The sequence below is a fragment of the Dioscorea cayenensis genome, chromosome 27 (assembly GCF_009730915.1).
Source record: "Dioscorea cayenensis subsp. rotundata cultivar TDr96_F1 chromosome 27, TDr96_F1_v2_PseudoChromosome.rev07_lg8_w22 25.fasta, whole genome shotgun sequence".
In the NCBI taxonomy this organism is placed as follows: domain Eukaryota; kingdom Viridiplantae; phylum Streptophyta; class Magnoliopsida; order Dioscoreales; family Dioscoreaceae; genus Dioscorea; species Dioscorea cayenensis.
Window position 1 is genome coordinate 61,428 of NC_052497.1, and position 13,910 is coordinate 75,337.

At 38.5% G+C, this 13,910-nt stretch overlaps 1 protein-coding gene across 1 annotated transcript; it reads right to left on the reverse strand.

Annotated features, from left to right (window-relative positions):
* Window positions 1-10,392: 10,392 nt before the first annotated feature.
* On the reverse strand, window positions 10,393-13,910 carry LOC120253254 (glutamate receptor 2.7-like). Its single transcript, XM_039261583.1, has 4 exons — window positions 13,573-13,910; window positions 12,024-13,339; window positions 11,242-11,949; window positions 10,393-11,157 (listed from the first exon to the last, which is right to left on the reverse strand). The coding sequence occupies exons 1-4, from the start codon at window positions 13,880-13,882 to the stop codon at window positions 10,567-10,569; spliced, it is 2,925 nt and encodes a 974-aa protein (XP_039117517.1). The 5' UTR covers window positions 13,883-13,910; the 3' UTR covers window positions 10,393-10,566.

Below are 13,910 nucleotides of genomic sequence, written 5' to 3' on the forward strand. Positions count from 1 at the left end.
ATCATTAAACTCATTTTATATCTATTCAAGGGCACGTCAGGTCTATTGATTAATTTACACAAAACTTGCATGTACTCTACCAAATTTGGGCAGAGATCAAAAGCTCCCTTGGTAGGTCTCTTAGCTACTCCATAAGTACACTACCTTTAACCTACCTCCGTGTTCCTATGACCAAATAGGAGCACCCAATGCCAGGACAAGGACAAACTCATTAAGAATATTAGATCAAAACTATCCTCATGGAATCCAAGCTCCTATTGCTTGGAGTAGATTCACATTCACTATCTCGGTAATTTTTTGTATTCTGATTTGGTGGATATCTATCTTCAAACTCCCAATTTGAGTAAGAAATCGAGTGAATCCAAAGAGATTTCCTTTGGCTCAAACCAAGTATCAATAAACCTAATTGTTTGCTTGTTGATTTGAAGCAACTTTGGAAACCCCAGGAGCATAGCGGTTGGGCATATTTTTTTTTAGGGAAAGAACTAAGGGAACTAATATATTGAAAATAAAAAAGGTTACACAATGTTAAGGGTTATAGTTAGAATTAAACCAAAAGGAGAAAATAAAAGAAAACAGAGAAAAGAAGAGCAGAGAAAGAAAAAAGAAGCAAACAACATGAATCAAAAAGTGAAGCCTGCATCAGTGAAAAGCTTCATGATCCAACGCAGAAGATCACGACCAGTCAGATAAAGGTTAAGGCTGTGAAGATTGGCTCCAGAACCAGCAAGGGCGATAGTAAGGGCATTCCAGCATCTTGGGATTTCAACAAGAGAAGGTTTGCCCTCAAGCAGAAGGAGATAGTTGATATCAGAAATGGCTTGAGAGAATCTCCAAGTGACCGGGTTGCTATGGCTTCTCAATATTTGAGAAATGTCCCGATGACAGTGTAAGATGTGGCGAATGTTCAAATGTCTATCGATGGATGTTCAAAGGGCAGTATCTAAAGCATTGATCTCAGATTCAATAGACGATTCAGCATTGAAAGCACTGCTCCCTGCACAAAAGACAAAATGAGTAGAGTGGCCGAGCCCGTGGTCGAGGGGGTGGCACTTGCACCACTCCCGAGACCCGCGGCATGGCAACCGATGTGAGTACCGAGAAGCGCCGACCTCGGTACCCGGCCTCCAGCGGGATTCGTGGGGGTAGGTCTGGCCCTACTTCGAACCGTTCCCCTAGTCTGGATGCCATTCACAGTATCCCCACATCCTCTGATCTGATGGATACGGAGATCATCCCTATGAATCCTATCTCAACCGCTAATAACGCTTCGAATTCTCCGCCTACCGTTGATGGAAGCAAGCTTGATTCTCATCGGGATTAAGTAAAGGCTTTATGTGGCGGCCCTAGTTCCAATGGCACTATGCCGACCGCACCCCCCAATCAATTCAGGCGGTGCATTGTTCCCCCCACCATTGGAAATGACATTTCTTTTCAAAATCTTCACTCTAGCTCTCCTCCTCCCATACTTCACTCTTCACCTCAAACCCCCCCCCCCCATCTTCTCCTCCTCAGCCTGAGAGAGATTCTCATCTCCTTGTCGTCGACCGTGTCTCTGCTGCGCTCCATGAAGGTGTTATGGAGGAAGATAGCAACGGGGACACCACTGATGATGATGATGAGGATGAAATGTCCGATGACGAAGAATCTGACGATGATATGACCCTTGTTCAATTTCAAGAAGAAGCCAGACGTGAGGCACTCATTCGGAAGAGCACCCCTTCTTCCGGCTCTTCCCCGAAAAAGGGCAGGATGGAACCAGAAAACTCTGGTTCTTAAATCAGACAGTGGCTTATTTGCTTTCGTTTCTCTATTCCTATTTGGAAGTTATTCTCTCTCTTTTGGATATTATGTTTATGATGATTGCTAAATTTTTATGCTAGAATTGCAGAGGACTCTCGGCGCGAGATACCTCTGACTATATTTTCAAACTCATCAGGATCCACAAACCTTCCCTCGTTTGTCTTGTTGAGACTAGAGCCAACTCTGGCCGTATTGATCGATTTCGCTTCAAAATCCCCAAGTCCTGGCATTGGGCCGCTATTGAAGCTGATGGTTATTCCGGTGGCATTTTCATTCTTTGGAATAAAAGTTTGGGTCATGTTACCCCCATTGTTGCTTCTCGTCGTGCTTTACATATTGTTATCTCTTCTTCGGTTTTCAAAAATTGCGTTATTTCCATCGTTTATAATTCTACCTTCTCTCGCAAACAATGTCTTCTTTGGAACGAGCTTTCCAAAATTTCTAATTTGCACCTTCCTTGGCTCATTATTGGAGATTTTAATGCAGTTCTTTCCAGAAACGAATTCAAAGGCGGCAATTTTTCTTAATATAATCGGAAAGCTCGTTTTTTAGAGAATTCGTTGATTTTAACAATCTCATTGATTTAAATCGATCCCGGTCCCCGTTTACTTTGGTGCAACAACCGAATGGCCTAGCCCGTCATTGTGCGGATCGGATCGGTGTCTTGTTAACTTGGATTGGACCAACGCTTTTCGTGTTTTTATAATCTTAAACACCTCTCTCGCGTTTTCTCCGATCATTCTCCCCTTCTTCTGGACATTAACGTGCATACTCATCCCAAACCTTATTATTTTTGGTTTAATAACTTTTGGCTTGATTATTTAGTATGTCATGATGCCGTTCATAGCGCCTGGAATTTTTCTCCACATGGGAACCCCATGCAAGCCTTCTCTCATTTCCTGTCTCGATCCCGTTTTCGTCTTCATGATTGGAGCCGTCATGGGATCAATAATATCGAGTCTGAGATCAAGAATGTTGAATCTGATATCCAATTGTTTGATTGCTCCGACTCTGATCTCAATTCTCCTATCTTAACCGATTTATATTCGAAGCTTGCAACCCTTCATAGACAAAGTAACTCTTTATGGACGTAGAGGGCTCATATGTCGTGGCTTCTGAACGGAGATAAGAATTCTAAATTTTTTCATTACATTACTCGTTCTAGAACTCATTTCAATTTAATTACCCAGGTTGCGACCACGGATGGCGTTTACGTCACCAGTCAGCCTGACATTCTTCTCGCCTTCTACAACTTTTACTCCGGGCTCTGGAATACCCATCCTGACCAAATACCAAATATCCTTGAGCTCTTTCCAGACAACATACCTTCTCTCTCAAATGTTGACAGTTTATTCCTCATTCGCGAGGTCACTAAAGAAGAGGTTTATCTCACTATCCTTGATCTTCCCACTGGTAAGTCTCGCGGTCCCGATGGTTTTAATATCGAATTTTACCGCGCTTTTTGGCCAGTGATTGGTGACCAATTTTTTTTAGCTGTCAAATATTTTTTCGATAATTGCTACATGCCTAGTTCTTGGGGTAAAACTTCTATCACTCTTATTCCCAAAATTTCTTGTCCTAAGAGGGTCTCAGATTATCAGCCTATCTCTCTTTGCAATGTCTGTTTCAAAATTATAACCAAGCTTCTTTCCAACCGCTTGAAACTTGTTCTACCTAAACTTATTGGTCTGGAACAGGTTGGTTTTATTTCTGAGCATTGCATTTTCGATAACATTCTAGCCACTCAAGAGGTTGTCCATACTATAGAGCATGATATCAACGGCCCTTCTAGGATGTTAATCAAACTCGATATTGAGAAGGCTTATGACACTATTTCTTGGGATGCAATTTTTGCCGTTTTAAACAAAATGAATTTTCATAACAATTGGATATCCTGGATCTCCACCTGTCTTAAGTCTAGTTCTTTTTCTGTTATTGTTAATGGAGTAGCCTCTCATTGGTTCTCTTCTTCTAGAGGTGTTCGTCAAGGTGATCCTATTTCTTCTCATCTTTTCATCCTTGTTTCTCAGATTCTTACTTCTCTTCTTAATCTTGATCTTAGAAACGGGAAGATTCCTGGTTTTAATTCAAATCTAAAACATAACTTCAATCATCTTATGTATGCCGATGACCTAATTCTTATTACCCATGCCTCTAGATCTGCTACCAGAAATATTGTTCGGTGCCTTAATTTTTATTACTTCCTTTCTGGTCAGCGTCCTAATCAAGCCAAATCTCTGCCCCCACTTGGTTCAATTCGAGAGTCAAAAAAAGCATATGTTCTATCCTCAAACTTCATACAGCCTCCTTCCCCTTCAAATATCTGGGCATAATGATCTCTCCTAACAGAATGAATGCCTCTACCTTCTCTTCTATGGTAGACAAAATTAAAAGGTCTTGTAATCGTTGGACAAATCTCTCTCTATCTTCAGCTGCTAAGGCCATCCTTATTAACACCTCTTTATTCTCCATCCCAATTTACACCCTATCTGTATACCCTATTCCCCAAGCCATCCTTACCTAGATATCTACAATTGCTAGAAAATTCTTTTGGAGTAAAAATGGCAATCGTAAGGGTATCCCTTATGTCGCTTGGTGCTATATAACTAAAGGTAAAACTGAGGGGGGCCTTGGTATCCATGACCTATCCTTAGTCAGACATTCCCTCTTGGCTAAGCACTTATTCAAATACCTCAATGACGATGATGTTCTTTGGGTCGATATCCTTCGCAACAAATATGGTTCTTTTAATTTCTGGAAGGATAAGGCTCCACCCAAGTGTTCCTGGTTTTTTCGCGGGCTTTGTCATTCGGCAGATTATTTAAAACCATTTTGCAAAATCATTTCTGTTAATCCTTGGAAAGCCTCTTTTCTTTGGGATCCATGGTACTCTTGTATACCTAAAGCCCTCATGCCTACATTTTTAAACATGTCCTATGATTTTGATCAAATCACCATGGCTGATGTTATCCATAATGATTCTTGGGTTCATGCTGATCACAATGGCTTTCTTGGTAACATTCTTAACTTTGATCTCTGCAATCTGTGTGATATTGACCCTTCCTCCAACAACCGCTGGGTCTGGTACCCGTTGCCCTCCAAACTTAAGATTTCTACTAATGTTTATCATACTTTAAATAATACTGTTCCCATCTCTGATCATTGGAGTGGTTGGAAAAAGCTTTGGTCTCTCAAAATTGCTCCTCGGGTTAAGCACTTCATCTGGTTAATATTTATGGGTAGACTCCCAACTATCGATCATTTATTTAATATTAACCTTGGTCCGGACACACCTTGTGCTTTCTGTGGGCTTCATCGTGAAACTATTGAACATCTTTTCGTTTCATGCCCCAAAATTCAACCTGTCTGGAATTTTCTTAGCAGACGGACTAATCGTAACATCTTTTTCCCTGATAATTTTTCTACTGGGTCTTGGCTTACCGGCTATAATCATTCTCTGTTTGTTGTTTCACTCATTGCTTCTTGTGCCTGGTTTCACTGGAAAAATCATTGTGATATTATTTTTCGCAATGCTCAACTGAATAGTATTAATATTGTATGCAGCAGCATGGGCTCATGCCAACGATTGTAATCTCGATGACGATAGTTTCCTTGGCGGAAAAACTTATCAGCAATAACTTTTTCTTGGGCTAGTGGACATTTCTTATTTATCTATACTCGGCTCCATAGCTCCGAGTTAGTATCTTCCGCTAGTTTCTTCGCTTTCTAGCGCCGATTTTGTGGTTTAATTTGCGTGGATGCTTCTCTAGTACTCGCAAATGATCTATATAGTGGAGAATTGCTCGCTTTTTGCTCGCTTTAAACATATCCCGAGGAGCAGTAGCGCTCGATCAAGCATGTGTTCACTAACGATCGTGACCACTATCAATGCCTCCGTCTACTAATCATTCTCCTTTATTCCGGAGATCCATTGCTTCCATCTCCAATACTGATTTGCGTTAAACATGAATGGCAACCCTCGTCATGCACATCACTCCCGAGACCGGGTTGGCTCCTCGCGATCCGCCTTGCTTCCCTCGGTCATAATCATCATACTCTAAGCCCTGCTTTCTATCCGGTCGAGATCTCGCCTTTTTGGATCATGAAGAGCTTTCATGCTCGCCGTTTCTCATTTCATTAATGCCTTTGTTTGCCCTGCTTGGTCTTTTGGCTTTTTCTTTTCCTTATCGTAGCTTCTTGTACCTTCGTATTCTTCTCCTTTAATAAATCAGCCTCCGGTGAGGTTCTTTCAAAAAAAAAAAAAGAACCCAAGATGGCTTACCTTGTTAACACCATTCTAGCTATAAGCGTGGGAGAAATTGTTAAAGAGGAGACGACGGCCGCTAAGAGAAGCATTTTCCTGCATAAAATCTTTCACATGGGCAATAGCTTTGTTGACAAGAAGAGGAAAATTGGGACTGATGTTGTTAAAGATGGCTTCACACCTGATTTTCCACAAGAACCAAATAGTTGCAGCAATGGTAGAAATGGTATGTAGTGAGAGATTATAATCTGTAATCCAAGCACCCTAAGAGATGAGATCAGGAAAAGAGATATTAATACCCAGAGCATAGAGGTTGGGCATATTGAACATTGTATTCTTTAATCTAATCTTTCTTGGCGTGTGATTGTGGAAGATCACAATCAAAATGAACTAGTGTGGTTCCAGAGTTATTCATTATAACTACTTCCTTAACAACTCACTTTAGAATCTATACCAAGTCCAACAAGATATCTTTTTTTGGGATGGTATCTTAAGTTGTCTTTATGCTTTCATGTTCTTTGTTAACTTGATAATCAAGGATGATGAAACCACTCTCTTATAGTGGGATTGCTACATCAATAAAAAGGTGCCAGTGTATCTTTAGTTTGAGACTTTTAGTAATACCTGATTTTTAATAGGTACCATCAAAAGTCTAATTCACATCTTCTTTGTACACTAACTTCTACTAATCTGGCTTTGCTTAACATCAATGTAAGGATCTAAAGGGACCTTCTAGAAAACCGAGGCACCAAATTTTTTAGCCTTAACCCCTCCGGAGGATTCTCTGTTAAATTCTTCTATAGTTTCTTCTATGATAGAGGTCGACAATGTTAGGTAACTTTACCTATTTGTTCTTACCCATAAAAAAAATAATATTTTTATATAGATGGCCTAGGACAATAAGATCCTTACACTTGAAAATCCAACACTAGAAAATGCAATAGGCTCCAGACAATTACATGCATTACAATGCAAATATGGTACCACTACATCAATCTTGAAAAAGAAGATTCTCACATTGGAAAACCTTGCTATCAAAAGATGTAATAATCTTTAGCCACTACTTGTGCACTTTGTCACTATGTGGTCAACCATCTATTTATTTCATGCCCTTTTGCAACATAAGTTTGGTGCCACTATGGCAACATTTTTGGTCTCACACATTACCCTAGCTCTCTATGAGACATGTAGGCATCCTAGAGGTCCTACCTTCAACTTTTGCTCAATGAAAAGTGGGATTTCTTGGCCAAGGCTATTGTTTGGAATATCTATTTAAAGGTAAATTTATCCTATTATTAATTACAAAATACTTCTCTATTTTTAGAAATCATTAGATCTAATTATTTGTTTCTTCTCTTGATGTCTAAAGAGAGGATTCAATTAACGCAGTCAAGTGAAGCTTCAAATTTTTGGGGTCCTACAATCCTTATGCAAGTGATCCAAGAGAGCCAACTTCCACCATCTGTTCAAACTAACCATTTGATCCGAACTACGAGAATCTTCCGTGCACATGTGTTGTCCCTATTTTATTCCTCCTTGTAATGCTTAGTCTGTTTTTTAATTGGTTCTCGTTGTTTTATTTTCTATCTATTATTATCAATACCATTAGTGGACCCTATATGTGCTTCTCTCCTCCATGTTCCCATTCCCTGATCCTCCTCGTGTAGCGAGGAACTCCCTATCCTCCATAGTATTTTTCAATGAATTGGGATTTATTAACTTTTTCAAAAAATAAATAAATAAAATAATTTAAGGGGCCGTTTGGATCGCTGAATAGGAATAGGAATGAAAAGAATGATAATGGTAATGGTAATAGTAATGGATGGTAATGAGAATGAAAACTGTGTTTGGTTGGTAGAAAATTTCATTGGAAATGGAAAAAGAAAAGAAAAAAAATATGTTGTAAAGTTACCATTTTGCCCTTAATGCAAATGCATGATATCGAAACATTACTTATTTTAAACTTTTTATTAGTGAAATATTTTGAATATTATATATTTTTATTAGTATCTTATATTAATTAAATAATTTATTTTTATTATGATTTGAATTACTTATTACAAATAACTATTATTAATATTTAGATATTATTGTCCATTTTAATAATTATAATTAAATATTTACATTAAATAGTTTGTATTATTATTGTTGTTGTTGTTGTTGTTGATTATTTTAAAAATTAGAATTAAATATATTTGTTGAATATGTTGTAATTAAATATTATGGGAGAAGGCCATTAATGTCTTTTCCCTTTAATTCCCATCCATTACCATCCATTATCCCTAAATTTGGGGGTAATAGAGATTAGTCATCCATTGCTTTGACCAGAGAATCCATTCCCAATACTTACCTTCCCCAAACATGTGCTTCTCTTGAGATATATGCTCATTCCCATTCCTGGGTAATCAAAACCCCCATCCAAACGCACACTAACAAATTAGAAATAGTGTGGCTTTATATTCTTCATATTCTCCATTGTTAATACATCAACACCACTACTCAAAAAATTGTCTATATTCCACCAATTTTGGTTACCAACCGACATCCTCCTCCGCAAGAATACTTAATTGCAATAAAGATTGTCTCCCAATTACATACCTTGGGGTTCCCCTTTCACGTAGACGACCCAGAAGAATAGACTGGACAAAGTTGATCGAATCTGTTCGTGCTAGACTTACACCCTGGAAAGCAATTTACCTTTCATTGGGGGGTCGTTTAACTCTTATCAACTCTGTGTTATCTTCTATCCCAGTCTACTGGATGTCAATTTTCAAATTTCCTATCTGGGTCCTAAGGGAATAAGATTAATTGCTTGGAAAAGAATTTGTCGTCCCCGAAGCATGAGTGGATGGGACATCCTTGATCTTCAGGAGTTCAACAAAGCTTTACTTGGAAAATGGTGGTGGAAATTTATTACTACATCTGACTCTTATTGGTCTAAGATAATCAAAGCTAATTATATTAACAGAGATTCTCCAAGCTTCCTATTCTCACAACCACCAAGAAATAAATCATTCTTTTTGGGCATGAATTAATCCCATACTTCATTCATTTCGATCTTGCTTAACCAAATCAATCAGTAATAGAGAAAATACTTTATTTTGGCATGACAAATGGCTGGAGGGCCAATCCCCCAAAAACCGTTGGGAGTCTCTCTTTCTGAACTGTCATGATCCTTGGATTACTTTAAAACAATTTATTCACATTCTTAATTTACAGGGTAATCCATTTAGATCTGCCACTGCATTTGATGTTGCCAGTTTAATAAATTCCTTACCAGTTTGTACCAATGATCATGAAGATTCCTACTCTTAGTCTTTAGAAAAAAAAAATGGAAATTCACTGTCAAATCCTATTACAATTTCTTAATCGATGGAGGACTTCGCAATCAACTCTATACCAACTTCTGGAAAATTAAATCTCTTAGAAAAATCACTTTATTCTGTTAGCTTGCCTAAGATAACAAAATTCTAACACTTGAGAATCTATTGAAAAAAGGTTGCAATCCTTACACTACTGACACATGTATTCTATGCCATAATAACTCAGAGTCAGTGGACCACCTTTTTTTAAACTGCATCTTCTCTGTTTGTATTTGGTCCTTTTTCAAATGTTTACTTAACTCTGAAGCTCTACCTTTCTCAGTTTCAAATATTTGAACCAATTGGATACCCTCTATAAATTCTATTCTCAAGAATATTTGGGATCTTTTCTCCAGAGCCATCTTCTGGAATATTTGGTTGGAACACAACAATCTTATTTTTAACCAAATATGTACACCTCTTTCTGATACAATATTTAAAACTGCTAAAAAGGCTCTCTCTTAGATTTCTGCAGATTCAGACTCCCACCAATAGGAAGCTTCAGAAGGTGCTCAGAAGATAAAGAGTTCCTTAAACTTCCTGAGTTTCAGATCCACTGACCTCACAGGCGATTTGGCGCCCAATTCGACTTAGGAGTAATTCGTTTCTTTCGTTTCTGAGCAGGCTTGTGTCTCCAAACGGCTGACTTCGCCGGCATCAGATTCTCCTTTTTTTCTTCCTTTTTATTTTCACTGTTCCAGGTTTTCCTCATCCCCGGTGAGGATAATAGTTTCCTACTTCTTTTGTTTGTTTTGTTTGTTATCTCTACTCTTGTACTTTATTTTCCCCAGTTTTTTTTTTTAATAAATTTTTGGTTTATCCACTTTATTTAAAAAAAAATACATCAACAACAATAACGGATTGGTTATAAGACAAAAATACCCAATATATATATATATGAAATTACACTAATAAATATATACCTATATTAATTTAGGATATAGAAGTTTGACAATAATGTACATGATTTCAACAACCATTGCCACAAATATATATATATATATATAGCGTAACAACATTTTTTCTCTCAATGGCTAATATATTTGGATCCCCACCTTTTTTATTTTTAGTTTGGGTCTTCCATAACCATAGAGATCCCAAAAGTTACAGTATCAGTAAATTTGGAAATAGTCCATCCTAAGCAGAATCATAACCCCTTCTATGACTCAACATATCTGCAAATGAAGGTGCGTCTGGAAATTGGCCACCAATTTCTCTACCTGGTGTCCCTTCACCCTCTGATGGAGTCTCTGCATCACCATCATCATCATTCCCAACAACATGATCACCATGTCCATTATAAGAAGTGCTCACTGGACTCTGCATCTCCAATGCAACCATTTCCTCTTCTTCTTCTTCTTCTGCTTTCTCCTTGAATGTATCAGCACATTTTAAGTCTGGCTTGTCATGGTATTTGATCAACAAAAGAAGTCTTTGCCCAAAAGATAACTCAGGATCAGCATCTCTGACAATGCGCCAATTCTGAAAGAAGAACATGGATATATGTATCAGTAATGCAAGCATGGAAGTCACACCAGTAATGAGAAACAATCCCCAGAAGCTCCTGAACGTAATCATGCTTGAAGATGAACCATCGCCCTCAACAGAACATGCTTCATCATCATACAAGTACTGATTATCAAGGGGTTCCATTATTTCTTTGTTCTCTGTGATTCTTAAGATGGCTCTTGAAACATCAGCAACCATTGGTGATCCTATCGGGAATGCCTGAAAATTCATCAACAAAAGAATCACATGTTAGTAATTAGAATGCAAATAAACAATGCATGCAGTTAATTTTATTAGACTTACGAAGCCAAATCCATCAGTTTTGTATGTAGGTCCAACCATTGTGTATTTGTCACAGTACTTGTGGAGGAACACTTTCAGGTATGGAATCTCATCGACAACGGCAGCCACTGTTCCATTGCTTAATGCCTCGTTGTACTCATCTGCAGAGTTGTATGGAATGAGTCTTGTTTCATCGAAGTTCATTCCTTTCAAGAGATTGGGCATGAATGAATCAACCAAGTAGCCAACTTTGTCATTTGTCCTTGCAAGCTCAGTCAAATCATTTAGAGTTGGTTGGAGTTGTTCCACTGTCAGTATCGACGATAAGCTTGCAGTATAACTTTGTTGCAGAATCAGGACTACAAAAAACCAAATAATCAGAACAATCCTTGCTAAATTGCTCACTATAGTTTCCCTGTGAGAGAAGACGAGAGTTGAGAAAATGAAGTAGAAGATTGTGCCAATTTGGTTAGACGGAGGGCCTCGGAATTCTACATTAACACGGTGTTCCAAAATCCAAATCACAATCCCAGTGAAGATGAAGAATAGACCACTTGCAATCCAGAGGTTTGTGCTTAATGGCTCTGCAAATGTCCATGCATTCTTCCTACTCTGATCCTTAACAGGGACAATCATCGACACACCAGATTCAGTGTACGGCAGAGTGAAATCAACATATTGAGATCGGTTCGCTATCACTGTTATATCACCGACTACAACATCATACTTCTGCATCAATCAGTCAAACAAAGAATTAAATACAATGTGGATAAACAAGCATCAAAGTTCAAGTGATCACTGACCTTGACGTACACCTGATAAACAAGATCATCATAACTTCCATTCATTTCGCCCTTCTCATTGGCAAAAAGTTCGTAAGTATAATTGACTTTATAAGGCAATGCAGCCATTACTTTATCAAAGATTTCAATGCAGTAACCCGTTGGTCGAATTGAAGAATCGTTAGTAGTAACATTCACAAACTCAGGGAAACCGGGTTTCACTGGAATTCCAACACTAAGATTTCTCCCATTGGTTGGCCACTCCCATCCTCTAGGAGGAACATGATCAGAATCACCAGGCCATTTGGCTACTTCAATACTAACATTCTTTGAATTTAATTCTTTAGAAAAACCATAGACTGGTGTCCAAAATCCAATCCTCTTTCTCCCATTTTCAACAACATTAACAATCTCAAATTTGTCCACCTCTCGCTGTCTGTCGATCAGCTGAAACTTCCCACTAATTCGATCAAATGTGGAGTTTGAGATCCACTGGACAATTTCTAATCCAGTCTGAGATTTACCAATACTTTCCAAATCAGTAGAGTTCTTCCTCACATTGTTCATCGAGAATGTATAATTTGCCGAAGAAAGACTCTCGGCTGCCATCGCTAATGACCATACAGTATCATAAGCCCATAAACCAAACACTGTCAAGGGTTCACTAATTTGAGCAGATGGATTCTCCAACTTGAATTTCTTTACAAATCTTGCCTTGAAATCTTGAAGCCTGGGGTTATCCTCACTGATATAAGGTTTAATACCCAAAACACCTTGCATTACACTGGTTGCTGATGATCCATAGAGGTCCACAATGTCTGTCAAGCCATAAGTAGTGATCCAAACATAACCTTTGTTCATCATTCCTGTTTTATTTGCATTTGAGAAGACTTTGAAACCAAGAGAATATGGCATGTGGACAATGAAGACTCTGGTTTGCATGTCCTTGAGCTTCTCAAGCTCCTTGCTAATGGCTTCATCATTGGCTGAAATAGGAATTGGACTCCGGTAAGTTACACGGGCATCGATCTCAATAAGGGCATCGATGACATGCGGTATAATTCCGTTCCCGAACTCGGTGTCTGCATAGATCAGGACTACTTGTCTCCATCCAAAGTTTTGAACAAGAGAAGCAAGGACTTTGGCCTGAGAAGCATCATTCATTCCAGTCCTGATGAAGTATGGAGACTGCTTTGTTGAAAGAGAAGGGCTCTTAGCAGTGAAAGAGATGATTGGAACTTGAGCACTGTTTCCAAGCTCAATCACAAACTTAGCTTGTCTTGATGTTTGTGGTCCAATTATAGCTTGCACTTGAACATTCTTCAAAAGATCAATAGCTGTATTTCATACACACAACCATGAAACCATGAATCTCCAATATATATCACACAATTCTCTTTTCTTTTTTCCATCAAACAACATGAAACATCAATGAACAGTATAACAAACATCTCACATCAAGAGACAGCCAGAGAGAAACAGAGACAATTCTTAAAGTCTAAATGCAAACTAAAGGACAAGTCTAGACAAGAGAAACAGATAAAGAGAGAGATTGAAAGAGAGAAAAGACCTGCAGAAGCAGAAGCAACACGATCATCCTTGTTGGCATCTCGCAAATGAAGAGAAAGCTTTTTGGTGAAGTTTGAGTGAGAATTGTAGAAGTCCTCCATGGCCATGGCCATACATCTCCAGCTTATGTTTCCCACCCATGTCTTAGTGTCAAGAATCACACCCACATCAAATGAACTAGTTGTGTTTCTAGAGTTGTTGGAAGTGGTTCCTTGAGCATAGGCTTTGTTTTGCCCAATATTCAGACGTGAACACAAGAGGAAGAGAAACAAGATCAACTGATGATACCTTGGCTTCCCCATTTCTTTCATGTTTCTTCATTCCATTCAATGGCTTGCT